The sequence below is a fragment of the Anoplophora glabripennis genome, unplaced genomic scaffold (assembly GCF_000390285.2).
Source record: "Anoplophora glabripennis isolate ALB-LARVAE unplaced genomic scaffold, Agla_2.0 scaffold763, whole genome shotgun sequence".
NCBI classification, from domain to species: domain Eukaryota; kingdom Metazoa; phylum Arthropoda; class Insecta; order Coleoptera; family Cerambycidae; genus Anoplophora; species Anoplophora glabripennis.
In genome coordinates this window covers 25,258-43,912 of record NW_019417642.1, presented here as the reverse complement: position 1 = coordinate 43,912, position 18,655 = coordinate 25,258, and the positions used below count along the sequence as shown (strand labels likewise).

Genomic DNA, 18,655 nt, shown 5'->3' with positions numbered 1-18,655 from the left:
CCAATACAGTTAAATCTAATCATATTTTGAATTGATTTCAGTTCAACTGTACAGTGCTGAAACTGCAGTTTTTGTCAAACGTTCCGTTGTAACTGTACAATTTAATCGTACAGATTTAACTGAGCGTGTGTAGCTTATATTACATATTTTGTAGTCAAATTTTTAGGGATTTCAACTTAAAATGCCTAAAATTCATTAATGACATAACCTTACCACTTTGACAAAAAATCTATATATTTTGTTTTTTTATGTTATTTTATTGACGTTTCAACCCATAACTGTTATTTTATAGTGGACCTTCTTGGTCTATTGAACTGGGCTTCCCACAAAGAGACTTTAACAGATTCCCTGAGAGCTTTAATGAAAGTAGATGGAGAAGAGGTAGTAAAATTTTTGCAAGATATCCTCGATGCCTTATTTAATATCCTCATGGATAACCCAAAGACTGATATGTATGATACTCTAGTTTTTGAATGCCTACTGCATATCATAAGTTTAGTTAGCAACGACTGGAAATATCAACATTTCGAACCCGTTTTGGATTTGTATATAAAGGAGAGTTTCAGTGCAACGCTGGCATATGAGTAAGTTAATGTTCGATTATGTTTTTTAAGATCAGTCACAAAAAAATCCCTTTCTTTTTAGGAAATTGATATCAGTATTAAAAGCGGTCGTTAGTCGTGCTGGAGATATAAGTAGCCACGGCAAAGGAGATTTGGTGTTCAAAACGATGAAGGCTCTTCAATATGTTATGCGATTTGTGTCCAGGTCGAGGATTTTATACATGGAACTTTATCCTGATATCGATCCCGATGATGAATTTGTTGAGAGTTTAAGAGATTTATTGCAGAGTATTATTTTTATGATGTCTTCCAATAAAGATGGCTTGCTGAGGGAGCAAGGAGCGTGCCTCAAATATTTACCTAGTACCATACCTGACATCCTTTTGGTTTTTGACCATAGAGAGTTAAGGTTAGTTTTTTATCAACATATCTTGAAAATTGAAGAATGAGTATATTTGGAATGACATTTTTAATTTAAAAATTTTTTACGGGTGTTCATCATAGAGCATTGAGAAAAATTCTTGTATTTTTAGTGTAATATTGTGTGATATGTTGAACAATATTCCTCTGGGCAGACTGACAAAGCAGAAAATGATGACGATCAACGAGATCGTTCATAGTAAATTATTTTTATATCCCGAGTGTAGGAAAATATTACTACCAATTATTTCACAGCAAGTAAAATCTTTGTTTGAGGCGAAAGAAGAGGTAAGTATTTGTTGCTTTTAGAATCGCTTTCGAGCTTATTCTTATATGTGCTATTATCTATATTTATATTTTTGTTTGTATTGGTCCCAAAAACCTACTGTTGCTATTTGTACATAATTTCACTATAAATGAGATTGAATAATTTGTCACACTTTTTTATATTCATGGCAGTTTGCACATTTTATTTTCATTAATAAACATTTGTGTGTAAATAATACACTATTTTCCATTTGCAAGCATTTTTTTTTATTGTAAATAATTATTGAATGTGCTGCATTGTTTGAGTTGTTTTCTGTTTTCAAATTTTGTGGTAATATTTGTTTTCTACATTAGTGATTTTTCTATAGACTTAGACAAGGTTTTCATTAAAAAAAAAGACTATTAATTTGAATTGATTTTTGAATACAACTAAATATAATATACATGAATTTTTCTTCAAGTAGCCATTTTTAATTTAATATTAAATGGCCCAGTTTTCAAGATATTGAGTGTGAAAGTTTTTTTAAAATATCAAATATCTAATATTGGAAGATATTAAAAACACAAAAATTAATTACACTGGTGACTTAAGTAAAGTAGAAAATTCCCTGAATTTGTATACACTTCTATCAATCGGTGTCAAAGACAGCGAGATATTTAGTGACTGAGAATCACAAAATATTGACGTCACTATATTTTGGAAATTCGTTCAGTGCATATTCAGGTTATTATTATTTTTTAATCTAAAATAAAATTTCCTTGCAAATAAATAATGCGATTCCAGAGGACAAAAATAATTCATAATGCATGGTTCTTTGTGTTATAAATAAAAGGAAGTGTCAAAACTGTCAGAAACGCAGAAGTAATCATTATTTTTGAACATAACTAATATTCGTACTACTGATTAAAAATTAAATCGCTAAAAATCTTCAAAAATGGCCAATAAATTAAAACCGATTCTATGGTCTCCAACAATTTTTGCACTTCTGTATTTATATAAAATTGTGAATTTATTGATCAGTTTATTGGGTTAAAAATTGGTAAAACGAGTTTATATAAATAACTAGCTTTTACCAGCGGCTTCGCTCGCATTGAAGCCATTAAATAAGTATCGGAGATCAAAGGTAAAATCACGAATTAACTACAAAAATGACACCTAACCTGAAACAATAAATATAGAAAATCTTTCGAAAAAAATATATTTTTTTTTAATAAAAAGTATCCTATGTTACTTCTAATACCTCCAAGAACATGTGTACAAAGTTTGATGATGATCGGTTAAGTAGTTTTCGCGTGAAAGCGTAACAAACAAACTTACATCCACATTTATAATATTAGTAGGAATTGGCATAAAATTTTAAATTCTTCGAGACAGCAGGAGACATTTCTGTGCCACTGATTTATTGGAACTTTTAATACATACACTGTATTTAAAATTATGTTTATAACAAATAACTCCTTTCTTTTTTGTCATACGAACATCTGCTTATAGTCCAACCAAATTACACTTGGAGAAAAAAAAAATTGTTACCTGGACTTTTGTAAGTGGAAATGGTAAAAGGGTTTATAATAAACAAAAAATAAAGAAATGCGTAAGCAGGGGTGGCGGAGTGTTGAAATGTTGTGAAAAATTGTATCATTGGGATTTCTGGCAAAAGTTGACGTCAAACAAAAAAGTATCCTATACAAAAGTTATAGACCATGCAAAAATTTACTTTTGTAAAGGTCACTTTTTAATAATTTTTAACCTCAAGATTTCCGAGAAAAATGCAAAAAACATTTTTTTTTTATTTTTCGTTTATTATTTCTCGTTTCCACAAAAATAATTGAATTTTGACGAAACTTGGCGAAAATATACCTTTCTGTGTCTTACATAACAAATTTTTTTAGATAAAAAAATCAAGTAGTTTCCGAGATATTCATTTTTTCCAGTCTGAAACACTTTTTTTCAAAGAAAAATTTTACTTAGAAAAATCATCGTACAGAGTTCTGCCAGTAATAATTTTTTTCGTTTTGACATATACTGTTTGGTGAAATAAAAAAAATATCTGTAATCACAGTTCAAAAACATGCTCAAAAATGCAAAAAAAAAAATAAAAAATGACGGCAATGAATTTTTCAGTAATTGTTGATAATTTGTTTAAATTTTTAAAAAATCCAAAAACTGATTACACCATTCAATTGTACGGAAAAAATACAAAAAAAAATTGATCCAAAACTTTATTTTTGTACAGTATTGTTGTATTAGATGATATTACTATTGTAATCACTTAAAAAGGTTTTTAGCTATCATTTAAAATTTTTCCTGAGTACAGCTCTGAACGCTTTCAAAATATTTTTTAATCGATAATTTTAAAAAGTTTTACCTAATAAAAAAATAATACGAATTTCTGAAATGTTTTATTATTTCTAATTAGTATTGCTAATGGTAGTTAAAAAAATTGTTGGATTTTTTGTGCGGTATTGACTTTTATATTGTTATGAGAGCCGTACTCAGGAAATATTTAAACGTATTTAAAGAAATTAACCTGATGGCCCCTCAAAGACGAAACGTCGGATTGCAAAAATTTTGACGCCATTGTATAGAGTGAAAAAAGTGGCGTTGTAATTATTATGCAATTTATTGTAAAATTCGTTTTCAAATAAAGCCACAAAAAAAATTAAACAATTTTGCAAAATTTCGGGATTTTTTGGATACCTATCTCCGGATCTACCTGGAATTTTAAAACTTTCTAAACGGCATATTGTTAGGTACAAAAAACTCAACTTTTTTTTCTAATTTGAGCCATCCCGTATCTCTTACGTTTTCTAGATCCTAATGCTATCCCATCCTTATCTTGGACACACTGTATATTTATCAATTCATCAAAATTTAAAAATTAATCGATCCTACGCAAAAAAATTACTATTTATTTTATTTATTCACTATTCGACTTATGTTTATAGCAATACTGTACAAAAATAAAGTTTTGGGTCACACAATTGAATGGTGTAATCAGTTTTTAATTTTTTTTTAAATTTAAACAAATTCAACAATTACTGAAAAATTCAGTTGTCATTTTTTATTTTTTTTTTGCATTTTTGAGCATGTTTTTGAACTGTGATTACAGATTTTTTTATTTCACCAAAAAGAATATGTCAAAACGAAAAAACTGATCACCGTCTGAACTCTGTACAATGATTTTTCTAAATAGAATTTTTCTTTGAAAAAAAAAGTGTTGGAAAAAATGAATATTTCGGAAACTTCTTGATTTTTTTATCTAACAAAATGTTTGGTTATTTAAGACATAGAAAGGTTATACTTCCATCAAATTTCCTCAAAATTAAATTATTTTAGCGCAAATGAGAAATAAAAATTAGAAACAAACCTGTTTTTCGCATTTTTCTCAGAAATTTTGAGGTTATCTTAAAAAGTGACCTCTACAAAAGTTGTAGATTTTTGCATGATCTACAACTTTTGTATTGGATACTTTTTTGTTTGACGTCAACTTGCGCCAGGAATTCCAATGATACAATTTTTTAAAACTTTTCAACCCACCCATATCCACCCTCTGCTCACGCATTTATTTATTTTTTGTTTATTATAAGCCCGTTTACAATTTCCACTTATAACAGTCCAGGTAACATTTTTCTTTTTTTTCCCTCTAAATGAGTTATTTCGATCGGTCTATTATTCAAAGTGATGTAAATTTATTCTACCCTAAAACAACTTGAAAATGACATGCCAAATAAAATTAGGAATCAAATGTACTCATCGAATTTCCAAATCACTCAGTGACATTGAATTTCTGGGTTTTCTGGTAACAGTGTCTCAATATCTCCGCCACTGGTTACAATATTTATATAAAAATTCAGTGAATTGTTACCTTTACGTAGTTGTTGCCGTTACAAGTTTTATTAATCTACGTTAAATATCTTCTATATACAAAACTTAGAACATTTGTTTATTGGAATTTTTTTGTAAAAATAATATACAGATTCTTTTATTATCAACAAAAAAATCGTCCCGAAAAACACATATTGTCGTAATGCCTTCAAAATGCAAAATGTGCATATATTCAGCAAAACATGTTAAGTTCTGCACATTCGATAAATGTCATCAAACTGCATAATCTGGTTAAAACCAGCCATCTTATTTTCTACTGATTGTGACAGCGGTAAAATTTAAAATAATTGTTGAAATTCTTAATTAAAATAGGCCAAGAAACACTTTTTTAAATCCACTGAACAATTTGATAAAATTCACATTGCATTTTGAAGGCGCAACGACGATATACTGAAAACTTTGGGTCTTAAAAGAAAGAAAATAATTTAAATTACAAGTTTTATTTTGTGATACTTAACAGACTTGCAATTTTAATGTTTGAACATTTTTATGAATATATTATAAAATATGTTTAATTATATTACCTTTTCTAAGTTTTTACTGTTAAACATTTGTGTATCATACTTGCATGCTAGTGTTATTTAAAAATTGTATATAGTATAATGTGTGCCATTTTACTTGTAAATATATAGCATCGAGTTTGAAAACAGAAAATAAAAATTTTATTCTTCTGCACCAGAGACACCTTGGCCACCGAATGGTTCAACAATCAGTTTAAGTACTCCTTTTCTTATGTAAGACCTTCTTCTATAGTACTGTCTTTTGATATACTTTTAAAATCATTTCTGCAAAACAGCTAAAACTACTGCTTCCATTAATGTTATTTTTTGTTTTTGTCAATATCGTTATTTAACTGGGTATATGTGCTTTCATTTGATAAATGTTATTTTTTTTTTAGTAATGATTTGCTATTCAAAATTTAAATCAATTCAGTTGGAACAAATGTGTCAGTATCTACAATATTATTTTTTCAGATCCTTCATATTTTATTAGTAGATTTCTGACTTACAATGTTAAATATAAAATTATTTTCAAATTTTTACACAAAAACGTTCATTATGTGTAAGTAGTTTAATTTGCTGAACGATTTTAAAAGTACAGTTGCTTCTCTTTATCAGTCACCATTTGGTTTAAATTTTTATGCAAATATTCAAATCGTATCAAATATAATTGGGAAAAAATTAATACTTGACATTTTTACATATAACATTTGGAGAAATTCTTTTTTCTTTTTTTGATAATTTTTTAATTTGAGCTGGTGATTTGATGGATGAGAGAGGGCAACTAAAATATATTTGTGTTCTTTTTAATACCTACATTTATTTAATTTCTGAGTTGCTTAGCATGTGAAAAAATAATGCATGCTAGTAAATTTCTTTGAAAACTGGTAGGTACTCAATGCTAAAATCAATTACATATAACAATCAACAGTTATAAAAGTAAATACGGTACATACAGTAAGGTGCAGTGTTTTCCAATATATTTGTAGCATAGAACTCGATCAGAACTACTGAAAATGCTAGTGAAAAAAACAAATAGACCTTTTTCACTAATCTCAAGTTCGTTTTTAATAAGAAATGAACTAATTACACACTATTAGAGGAATATTAAATGATATTTATTTCGCACGTCATATTTTCTGGTTTAACATTAAAGCAACATAGTTTTTTTTTGACATATTTCAATGTTTCATTAGAGAGAACTAATCGAATAAAAGGGGTCCTTGTCGTTGTTGCCAAGTTGTCAAAGTTACATTAACAAAGAGAATTATCAACATTTCATGGTATTGTATGTCTTGTGAAGACAAAATTTAGTTTTGTATTAAGATTATTTTTACTTTTTTTTGACAATGTTCTTTAACTGCATGAAAAACAGTGTAGGTGGAGGTTTATTTTTGATATGGAGAAAAGTGAGGAAAAGATAATGTTCAGTGCCACACTGAAACAATTACAAGTAATAATAATATCAAAGTGGCATGTCCCCCTTCACAACTGCAAACACACAACCACTTGTGTGGTGGAAGTTGCAACGTGAAGCTGTGTAAATAAAGGGCGAGTATCCATCCGCATATTTAATTTGATATATGCTTTAAATAAATTCAACAAAAAATTTTGATTTGAGGGTAATTCTAATGCACTAACAGCATCTACAGAGCTGCAGATTCGTGAGGTGTTACAATGTGAAATGCAGTAATAAAGCAATGTGATATATTTTTCTCAATGAATAAAATAGCTCTTTGACAAAAACTGTGCAATATCTTGGTTGTGTAACTTTGTGTATCGCTAACCTCACAAAACAACGTTGATTGAGGGTATTTGCATCACACAATGGGCAATTTTTAAACTTTTTTAAATGTCTGGAAATAATCTATAACCTTATATAATTATGTAGTGAAACTATTGGAATTCTCTTAGAGATTGTTAATTAATAATTAATTATTAAAGGTTTTCATGCAAAATGATTGTTTTAAACTGACGTTGGCAGATGAATGACAGGGACAGGGCAGTCCGACAGTATGAGCTTAGTAACACAGTCTAAAGACAGTCAAATTCACTTTGCTTCGAGGGTCTGTCTTGTCGGCATGGAAATTGAAGATTAGACGGCAAGCGACTGATAATGAAATCACCAAAATGACACCACAACATGTTCTTGATTACATGACAAAATTTAAATTTTTACAATAATTTTATACATCTGTTGTTAATTTGTAGCATTAAAGAAATGTATGTTTTTTACCGCTGTTGTCGGTTATATACAACGAATTTATGCGGTTTAGAAATTAAACTTTTACACAAGTTGCCTATTGGCTTGTCAAATTTGATATTGTTTTGTACTTCGTTGAATACTTCAGCCTTAGAAATGTTTTGACAATCTTGAAACCTATTTTCCCGGTGTTTATTATGATATAGAAAAAAGATACATGTGTACACTATATACAGGGTCGGAAAGTCCCCATGGTTCATCTGCCGTTACGTGAGAGCAATAAAGTTCCTCCGTTAACAGATGGCAGCCCTAGAAAGAGTGATACCAGATCTACAGATTTTTTTGGAATTGGGGAAATAGGGAATTTTGCTTTATTTCTTGGGATTTTTAAGTCATTTTAAAAAGTATACTTAAATAACAACTAAATGAACTTTAAATGCAACTGAGCACTATACTCCATTTGAATAACTTCTCAGTAGGGGAAACGAGGTCACTAGATTTACAATCAGAGGTATCTACTAGCTACTGTAAAAAGTTTTCTTTGTTACGCGTTGTGCTGCCCTCTGTTAACAGATGGTATTAACATATCGGAATACCGAAGTCGAAATTATATAAGTAGTGACATCTATTAAAGAAAAGCCAAACGACGAAAACAAAGATGACCACTGGTTGCTGAATTACAAGTGGAAGTGGATTTTATTTGTCGAAGGGCGAAACGGGCGGTGACTATGAGACGCCTTCATTATAGCCATCCTTCTCTATCGCACGGATTTCTATGACTTACTTTATCGCTCTCACATAACGGCCGATGTACCATAGGGACTTTCCGAACCTGTATATAGTCAATTTAGGACAATTGAAATTTGTAAAAGTAAGCCATTAAATGAAAGAAAGAAAAAAAATTATATTTAACCATCGCGTGGCAAGTCTATTTAAATGGTTTCTTTGTATCTATTAGTTGATTGTGAAACAGAATATTTTGAAAATATATGTAAATCTCAGGGTTGGCCACCCTATTTTAATCCACAAATTTTTTCGTCACAAGAGTTCTTTATATGGGTCTACAGATCATCACCTAAATAACAGTATGGATCGCTGCACGTCATTAATCAAAATAGCTGTCACTTACCTGAATCACCCTATTTATAAAAAAATTAAATTAATTAATAGTAATCTAATATATTGTTTTTAAATATAGAGTACAAATCAGGGTGGATCATTTCAGCCAGTGAATATTAATTTGAGAAATTTTTTTATTGAAATTAAATTTTATATTTTTCATTTTTTAACTGAATTGTAATTTTAATAATTGATCAACATTCAGGGTAAGTAATATTGGAAATTATTTAAATTTACTTGATCGGAAAGGTAGATATTTTGGAAAACAAAATATTCTGCATGATGACTAACTTGTAAGTTGATGAAACCATGGCCTATAAAATATATTGAAAACGTTCTGAGGTGAGTTAAGAATATAATGATTTTTTTCAAAATACTTTCACATATAAAAATCAATGTATTCTTAATTTGTTCATAAGTATTGATTTAACTATCCTGTAGATGTTTCGTGGTGCATGTTGTTATTAATGTAGTTAATTCAATTATTACGATTGCATATGTGCCTGTAGTTTTGGGATTTATTTATTTGATAACTTTTACAAATTTTACATATTCTAATATTAATATTTAATTTTAATTCCATTAACATATTGTTTTTAACAATATTTTACAATTTGGGTAGTTGTTTTTTTGAATACTCTTGGTAGTTTAGTGGTGCAATGGGTATTATAGGGTCTTCTATTGAGACAAGATGGGAGGAGACAGAATAGATCGGTGGCCAAGGTTGCTCAGCTTCTGGGAACGACACAACATTGCGTCAATCAACATGTGGGATATCCGGAAGAGGTGAACACATTATACACAATATACTGCACAGAGGATACTTATAGTATATAGCTTTTGAGTCATATTTGACACATTAACAAAAATTGGTTGCAAATGGTAATACCTAGAGGGTATAAAATTGTCAATGCTACATTACATTTTTTGTCAGGTTAACAATAATTTGCATGATTAACTCTATACTAAACCATTGTGACAGTTTAAAAAAAGAATTGCTTATAATTATTTATTTGTGGTATATTTTATATATATTTTTTTTATTTTGGTAACATAATTAATAAAGGAGATATATACAGAGAGATACAGAATGACTGAATGTGCTACTGGTTTATACATATTTTAACATTATTTTTTTAGTAATCGTTTTGTGTTTAAAATTATACTTATGCGAAAAGGTCAATTTTTCACAATGTTGTATGCAAATAGAACTACAAACTTCGAATGTACAAATGTACCTTAATTATAATAACTCCTTACACTAAAAGGATGTTAGGTTGATTTTATAAATTGGATTGTCGATTTAAGATTTATCTATTTTCACAAGTTTATGTACAATTTTATTTATAAATTATTTATTTTTTTTTTAATTTTATGGCTAAAAATCCAATTAAACAAGGAACTACAAGAAATAAACAATTACAGAAAAATGGGTAATAGAAAATGGGACAAACACATGAATTTAAAAATAATGTAATTGTTTTAAAATATTTTGCAATATTCATATTCAACATCATAGTATCAGGAGTTTACTATAAAATTTTTCCATGTTATGAAAAAATAATCATAAAAATCTGTTGTGACAAATACAGTGAAATCACCATTAACAAACATCCCCTAACGATGGACATCACTTATCAGCAGTTTTCTGTAAGAATAGCCTTTGTATTAACTCTTCTTTAGAGAGGCTCTCTTGAGTGGACGTGGACACTAATTGTCAAATATTATGAGAATATTTTTTCCCAAACTGGCACAAAAACGATTCAAAGTAATTATTGCAAATATTTTAAGACTATTGTTTTTTCTGTTTATTGGATATTTTGTCACAATTGAAAAAAATTATTAAGGGGTAACGCTACTCTAGAGATTGAAAAAAAAAAGGTGATTTATGGGAATTTTCAAGGAAAAATTGATACAAGATACAAGTGTCAGGAGCAAAATTGCTTTATTGTACATGTTTTCAGGTACTATTGTAAATTTTTTTAAAAGATTTGGATCCAACATGGCGGCTGTAGGTGATGGCAAGCAGTGACACCTTTTATTCAGAGGGCTGTATGGTGGGAAAGATTTATTATTATTAACAGATGGTAACAAAAATTTCCTGATATTGAATATTAAAAGCTAAGGTACATCGTAAGGAAATTAAAAAAAATAATAATGGTTAATTTAGTAAACATTAAAAAAAAAATCGAAAGAACGACACAAAATATTGCGTTAAATTGTTAATAACAATGAAACTTGTTTATCAATTGAAAAACTATGACATTCCCTGAATTATGTTATTGTGAGGCTCTGTATAAAATTTCAAGTCGATTTGTTGAAAATTTTAAAACTTTTTAGGTTATGTTTCTGGCCAGTTAAAAAAAGTGGTTTCTGGAAAAATGCTTTTAAAGTTTTTGTTGCCATTCAGCATAAGAAATTGGTTATATGTATACGTTCATTCAGCAATGCCTGCACCATATAATTGATATTTTCTTCATCCTCTTTTTTTCGGTTTGATTTGACTCCAGTGGTGGCTTGTGACATTGAGAATAGATGAAGCATATTCATTGATTGACTAAAAAGAAAAAAAAAACCGCCGGCGCTGGCGAAAATTTTCAAATTTTTAAGGTCAAATGGCTTTAAATGAATCTAGAAATTTTTAGTTGCATTTGCAATATTACCGAAAAACTGACGTTCGTGAGAAGGATTTTCATTTAGATTTTATAAAAAATAGAAATATTAGTTCGGCTTGTGGACTTCTGCGAACATTAACGCACACCTTACATGTATGTTCCAAAGAAGCTTTGTGGTTACGACAGCTTCGCGTGACTACCAAAATTGTTAAATCCCCCTTTAATCCACACACCCGACTTTACACCCACAATTAAACACGACATACAGAAAGGTTTTTTAAATGAACATTTCCACACAACACACAACCACTTATACTCCGAATACCATTCATTCCTAAACTTTCGAACGTACACGTCTTTTGACTTCCCTTTTTTTCCATATCGAGAAAATAAAGTCTCTCGCAATTTAAAAAATCCTTTTTGTCCTCAATTTTCCATCTGGAAAATGGCATTTCCAATAAAATACATACTGGATCATACATAGTAAACAATTCTACAATTATGATACAAAACAAATATTACATAAGAACCGTTATAATCGTGCACTGGGCGGCGCGTATCGTATAAACTGTTAAAGGCAGGTGATGGGCGACACTGCTTCGATTTCTGTGTCACTCGTTCCCCTACGCCAGGGGTCGGCAAGTAATTTTGGGTGGGGTCCGGATACTTTTGAAAATTTTTAACGAGGTCCAGAAAAAAAATCATTTATTATTTTTTATTTTAATTTGCACTCAAATTTAATCTGCTTACTAATTAAGAATTCAAAACACTCACACAATTGTAAAATACTAGAAAAAATGATAAGATTGGCACTTAAACGTAAAAAACATAGTTTAAATCATTTATTTGAGTAATTTATACTTTCAAAAAATTTTTGGCGGTCCAGTATTTTACCTTCCGCGGTCCGGACCTGGACCGCGGTCCGCCAGTTGCCGACCCTTGCCCTACGCCATAGTTTAATCCTGAGTTGGGCGCCTCGTTGCTATGACAACCGCCGTAAACAACGCTATGAAGAGAAGCAGAATATGGACTGATTTCAGTCTGCGTCACTTGCGTATACTATACGTTGTATGATATGTACGTTTCAATGTTTTCTAGAAGGCGTTCACCGCGCAACTATTCTGTTTATTTCTGTGTATTAAACAAACAAACACAATACATTTTCAATATAGAATTATACCTAAATTATAAAATTTATATAAAATTAAACAACCACACAACCACAACCAAACGAAAATTTTAGGTGAAGCGGTGCGTCACCTGACGTGCCGCCACTGTTTGACTCTCAATCTGGCCTCTATAATAGCTAAGCATGTGTTCTCACAAGTTACTATAACAAGGCCTGCAGTGCGCTGTGAATGGTTGCACTCCGCCTCGAAACAACTCGTGTTCCCGATTTTTCCTCCACCTAAAACTTTTTTCGTCTGCTTCACATAATAAAGTGTTGTTTAAATCATTATTTATTCAAAAATGTTCAATATTCTAGTGGCTTTACCCCATAAACAAACCCAAAAGGAAAAGTTGAGGGTTATTTTTACTATACAGGGTGTCCCGAAATTCATGCAACAAAATTTGGTCATAGATTCTTAAGACAAATTTAGGGGACCCGTATTTTTTCTTTTTGTCAAGTGGCCCCCTCTTTTGGAGTTACAGCCCCCTGAAATCTGCCCCTAAGAAGCCTTTTTTATATCTCAAAACCATGTTGTACGAGAATCACTAAATTTGGTACACAGGGATTTTATGAAATGTGGAATCTCACAGTGCTACGCTTTTTGGCGAGAAACCCCCTTAAGACACTTTTTCGCGAGCCCCCTTGTCTTTGGAACCAGAAAAATTTGGTCGTAAATTTGATTTTTTAAAAATTGTTAGTTAACTAGAAAGCCATTGAATTTAGAAACTTTTTTGTCTCTTGATATTTGTTTCGTAAAACGCAATGTTTTTAAGGAAAATGACAAATCACATATGCATTCGATCACATTTTGACATTTTTCTCGAAAACATTGCGTTTTGCGAAAAAAGTATAAAGGGACAAAAAGTTTCTAAATATAATAGTTTTATAGTGGACTGATAATTTTTAAGAAATTTAAATATGCGAACAAATTTTTTTGGCTCCAGACAAGGGGGCCCACGAAAAATTGTCTTACGGGGGTTTCCCGCCAAAAAACATAGCACCATCAGATTCCACATGTCATAAAACCTCTACGTACCAGATTTAGTGATTCTCGTACAACAGGGTTTTGAGATATAAGAAAAATATTATTCTTAGAGGCGGACTTCAGGGGGCTGTAACTCCGAAAGAGTAGGCCACTTGGCAAAAATAAAAAATACGGGTCCCCTAAATTTGACTTAAGAATCTGTGACCAAATTTTGTTGCATGAATTTCGGGACACCCTGTACAATTTATATCTAATCAAAAATCTCATACTGGTAAAGGCAGACAAAAATTACACTTCACTATATGAACATATTTCGATTATAGTTAACGTTTCCAAAATTCAATCAAGTTTTGATAACGAGCAGAAGACTATTTTTCAAAACATTAACAATAATGGTTATAGTGATATGTATTTCTTTAGTTCTCTGCTTTTTCCAGCATGAGATTTTTAGTTAGGCAAAAATGGTTTCATAAATATAATATTTCACTGATCCTTTGGGAACAAGGGTTTACTCTATTATTTTTTTTCACAGGTGGTAAAATACCTAATTAAACAAAAGAAAAACTAAAATTTGCCACAAATAAATAACTCGTAGACAATAGAATTGTATCGGTTTATCTAGAAAAATAAATTTCTCGTAAGTGGCCTCATCCAGTCTGTCAGAAATTAAAATTATATCATAATTTTACCAATTAGAACATCTACTGATGCTGGAACCAAACCCCTGTGAGGGGCTATCAGCATACATTTTAAAATTATTAATCGACAAAAAAATAATGACAAAATTTGCAACCAGTTATTTTTCATAATTCACCACATTTATATAGCTTAAATTTTCACATACATTTATTTTATTAATACAAATTTGTCCTCACAAATAAATAGTAACTTGTTAATGGTATCGTTCTCAATATAGAAATCTTATATCAAAAAAATACATCTACAACCGTGTTGACATTTATTTGCACATTTATATTATGTAATAATGTAATATTTTTAATTAAAATTAAGTTAGCGATTCTAAAATTAAATGGCTACTATTATCAGGTTACTATTGAAAATTAACAGCAATTAACAAGTTATATCTGTTGTATAAATATATTTTATTTGAAATTTAGGTAGAATTGTGTATCAAAATAATGAGTGATATAATGGAATTACTTTTCCGTAAAGACGTTGGTCCGACCTACAACGATTTAACAGAAATTATTCAAACTGACATGAGAACTATTATTCAGAGCCATATTAAGATGGAAAGAGATAACCCACATGCTGTAAGTGTATCCTTTAAAGTATATAACTAAGAAGAATGCCCTAGCTACTATTATTATAGCTATATTTTATTTTTTGCTGTTATAGAGCAATTTGGTGGCTGTAATGATAGACATCTTCCGACAGATGACGGTAGACCATTATAATTTCTACATTAATAAATTCACAACAAACTTTGACGTACTCGATTTCCTCATGGAAATACTGGTTGTTTTCAAAGAACTCGTTAGTAGTTCCGTATTTCCCAAAGATTGGTTTGACATGATTATGCTTCAAAACAGCGTAATCTTGAAGTCCCTGAGATTTTTCTCACACACTATCAGAGACTGCTTTTTTCAAAAGTTTGAACATGATGCATGGAGTAATTTTTTCCATTGTGCGATAGCTTTTATGACCCAGGAAGCTTTGCAATTAGAAAATTTCTCTGTTAACAAGAGAATGAGAATCGTCAACCAGTACAAAGACATGAGGAGAGAGATGGGTTTTGAAATCAGGTCTATGTGGTTCAATTTGGGTAAGATACTTGTGAAAATGCTTGTAAAGGTTGCAGTTGTCTCATAAAATTTTTGAAATCAGCATTTCTTAATCTTCTAAGCCGGGAACAAATCTCAATAAACTGTAAATAAAAAAACAGTGATTGGTTTTATTGTAAATGTCATGATTTATTACTTGACTTTTCCATATGATTAGAAAGAAAGTAGTAAAAATCTGTGGATATAAATAATACCGCTTGTGTGTTAATTAATGACAAATAGCATTTTTTTATTGAAAGATCTAGTCAAAATCGTACATAAAGTACAAATTGAATCTTTGCCCAAACCAACAGAAATGCCTGATGCACGTAATTCCCCATAGATAAATGAATATCTTAGTACTATGAGATAATGTACTATTTTCGCAATTTTGATATGACATAATTTTCAGGAGAAACTGAAGAACAACCTTTACTATGGTTTATATATAAGTTTGCATTGATGTCACAATTAGTAATTAAGTGCAGTCCATCTGTATCACATTAACTCTCATCAAACTAGGAAATTTTATTGTTTTATGTTTACTACACTTTGGGACATTGACAATGCACTGAGTTAAAATCATTAAAATTAATTGATCGGCAGTCGACAGACGTTTGATGTTTTCGTTACTTTTGATGACGGCTCCATGAAATTTTAGTGTATCGCAACTGATTGAAAGCATAGAAAAAATTCTTTTTAGAACTAATAAATTAACAGTGTGTGGTGCAAAACATTAACATGAACAACAATTTTCGTGATATATTCTGTACTCCTTGCAAAATGATTGAATATTAAAAAATGACGAAGTGGTGCTAAATATTTTAAACAGACCTTTAAAAAAAGTTGGGAAATAACTCTGTTATTTTATTTGTCCAGTAGTCTACACAAAATTGTCATTTATATGGCTCCATTTTCACACCAAGTATGCTAGTATTTGTAATTTGATAGATTTAAGTTCTAGTGGATCCAATACTTCAAATGTTAATGCAGTGGGATATGTGCTAAAAAAAGATTAAGGAACGCTGTTTTAAATAATTTCTTATTCCGTAACTATTTTGTAAAACATATTTTTGATTTGATGCAAAATCTTAACATAACTTTATTTTAGGTCAAAACAAAGTACAATTCGTGCCTTCGTTAGTAGGCTTAATTCTAGAAATGACACTTATTCCAGAAATGGAATTACGGAAAGCTACTATTCCGATATTCTTCGATATGATGCAATGTGAATTCTATTCGTCCAGATATGAAATTGAAAGTTTTGGTGATACAAAACGAGACTCCTCTCATATAAAGGGCAATTTTACAAACTTTGAAAATGAAATGATTGTAAAATTGGATACACATTTTGAAGGTGGTAAGGGCGATATCGATTATAAGAAACTATTTCATGACATTATGATGGAACTCTGTGGCAAACATACTACAATGCATGAGGACGGTATCAAATTTGTTAAAATTGTTTCACGTTTAATGGAAAGCTTGTTGGAATACAGACAAATTATTACGGATGAGAATAAAGAAAATACCATGAGCTGCACTGTTAATTTATTGGTGAGTTTTTTTGATTAAAATAAAGAATAAATGCAAATAAGTTTGTGTTATCAGCTATATAATATGCAACATATTTTAGGATTTCTATTCGGAGATCAACAAAAAAGAAATGTATATAAGATATTTGAATAAATTATTCGATCTTCATTTGGACTGCGATAACTTTACCGAAGCCGCTTACACATTGGAATTACACACGAAATTATTGAATTGGTCTGAAGAAGCTCTGTCTCCACTGCTTAAGGGTGAAAAGTATGTGACAGAAAAAACCCACAGACAACTTAAAGAAACCTTGTATTACACTATTATTGACAATTACAGTAAAGGCAAGGTAAGCATTTTTTTTTATTTAATAATTATCTCTTTAAATATATATTTTCTAAGTAAAATGTAGAGCGTTGCAAAATTTCACTGATAAATTTTCTTCTTCAAAAAGAAAAAGCTATTTTATTGTACACATTCTTGGAGATAATTCATTCAAATATTAATAATCTGCAGGGTGATACTATTATTAATTGACAATGTTGATATTTTATTTATTTGTTAATAATTGATAGTCCTCTTATAGTTAATTTTTTTGTGCATCGTAAACATGTTATAGTCCGTATGGTATTTGTTGAAATAGAATTCCAAGACTCCTGCATCACTTTCTTGAAATTAACACATTTAACACCCGAGGTAGCTTGCAGTGCATACAGTGTTTTGTAGTTACGAAGGCATGTTTCTTTGTAAGTGCATTTTCAGTGTAATTTCTTATGAAAATAAATCAATGGAGGTGAAAGATAAAAGAAAGGAATTTAATTCACAGTCGAATAGTATCATATATATTTTTTAATATTCTGAAAATAACTAGGAAAATTTCAAGGCATGCCCCTGCTGCAGTAAATTGTTACAATAATTCCAATAACAGAACTTTGTTGGCTTATTCTTTTCTTGGAATTCTATCTCAACAAATATTGTACGGACTTGAGAAACATTTTGATTGTTCACAGACGTTAATTGTAGAACAGTCATAAATAGACTAATTCACAGGTCAACAAGGGTCAAGAAGCAGAAGCATTCCCGAAGGATTTTGGTGCGCTGAATCCGAATCTGGCCGCAGAATTGCTCTATCACGTCAGGTTTTTGAGATATCCTAACCTAAAAGTGCAAAAAACACTTTTTCTTCATATTTGAGGTTATGTAATAATGCCATATATTCTTTTTCAAAAAAGAAAATACATATAATATAAAAGTACAAGGCTCCCTCTTTCGAATGCCGTTGAGTTTGCTCAAATATCTTTTTTTTTTTTTCGTTGAGATATCACATGCTGAAGTTTATCAGTTTCTTAATATGCGAAAATCTACTAAGGATCCCTTAGACGTGAAACAGTTGATTGCAGTTCAGAAACTTCATACTCGGAAACCTTCAATACATACGAACTCAAACTCACAAACTCCAAATCCACAAACCCACAAACCCCAAATCTACAATCCTTAAACCCACAAACCCCAATCCCACATAACCCGAACCTACAAACTCCAAGCTTACAAACCCCAAGCCTACCAACTCCAAACCCACAAACCGTATGGGTATGAAGTTTCT

General features: G+C 30.3%; 1 protein-coding gene across 6 annotated transcripts in view; it reads left to right on the top strand.

Moving 5' to 3' along the window:
* LOC108914198 (dedicator of cytokinesis protein 1) overlaps nucleotides 1-18,655 on the top strand; it is a 48,076-nt gene that overhangs the window by 11,671 nt on the left and 17,750 nt on the right. For 5 of the 6 annotated variants that reach the window (XR_001964668.2, XR_001964667.2, XM_018719944.2 and 2 more), the window contains exons 9-16: nucleotides 293-584; nucleotides 646-972; nucleotides 1,097-1,271; nucleotides 9,631-9,744; nucleotides 14,848-15,003; nucleotides 15,089-15,515; nucleotides 16,625-17,070; nucleotides 17,150-17,401. Coding sequence is in view for 4 of the 6 variants with exons in the window: in XM_018719944.2 (XP_018575460.1) it covers nucleotides 293-584; nucleotides 646-972; nucleotides 1,097-1,271; nucleotides 9,631-9,744; nucleotides 14,848-15,003; nucleotides 15,089-15,515; nucleotides 16,625-17,070; nucleotides 17,150-17,401 (2,189 nt within the window). In the remaining 2 variants the exon portion in view is untranslated. The remainder of the gene's footprint in view (nucleotides 1-292; nucleotides 585-645; nucleotides 973-1,096; nucleotides 1,272-9,630; nucleotides 9,745-14,847; nucleotides 15,004-15,088; nucleotides 15,516-16,624; nucleotides 17,071-17,149; nucleotides 17,402-18,655) is intronic. The other variant, XM_018719946.2, reaches the window with a different exon arrangement.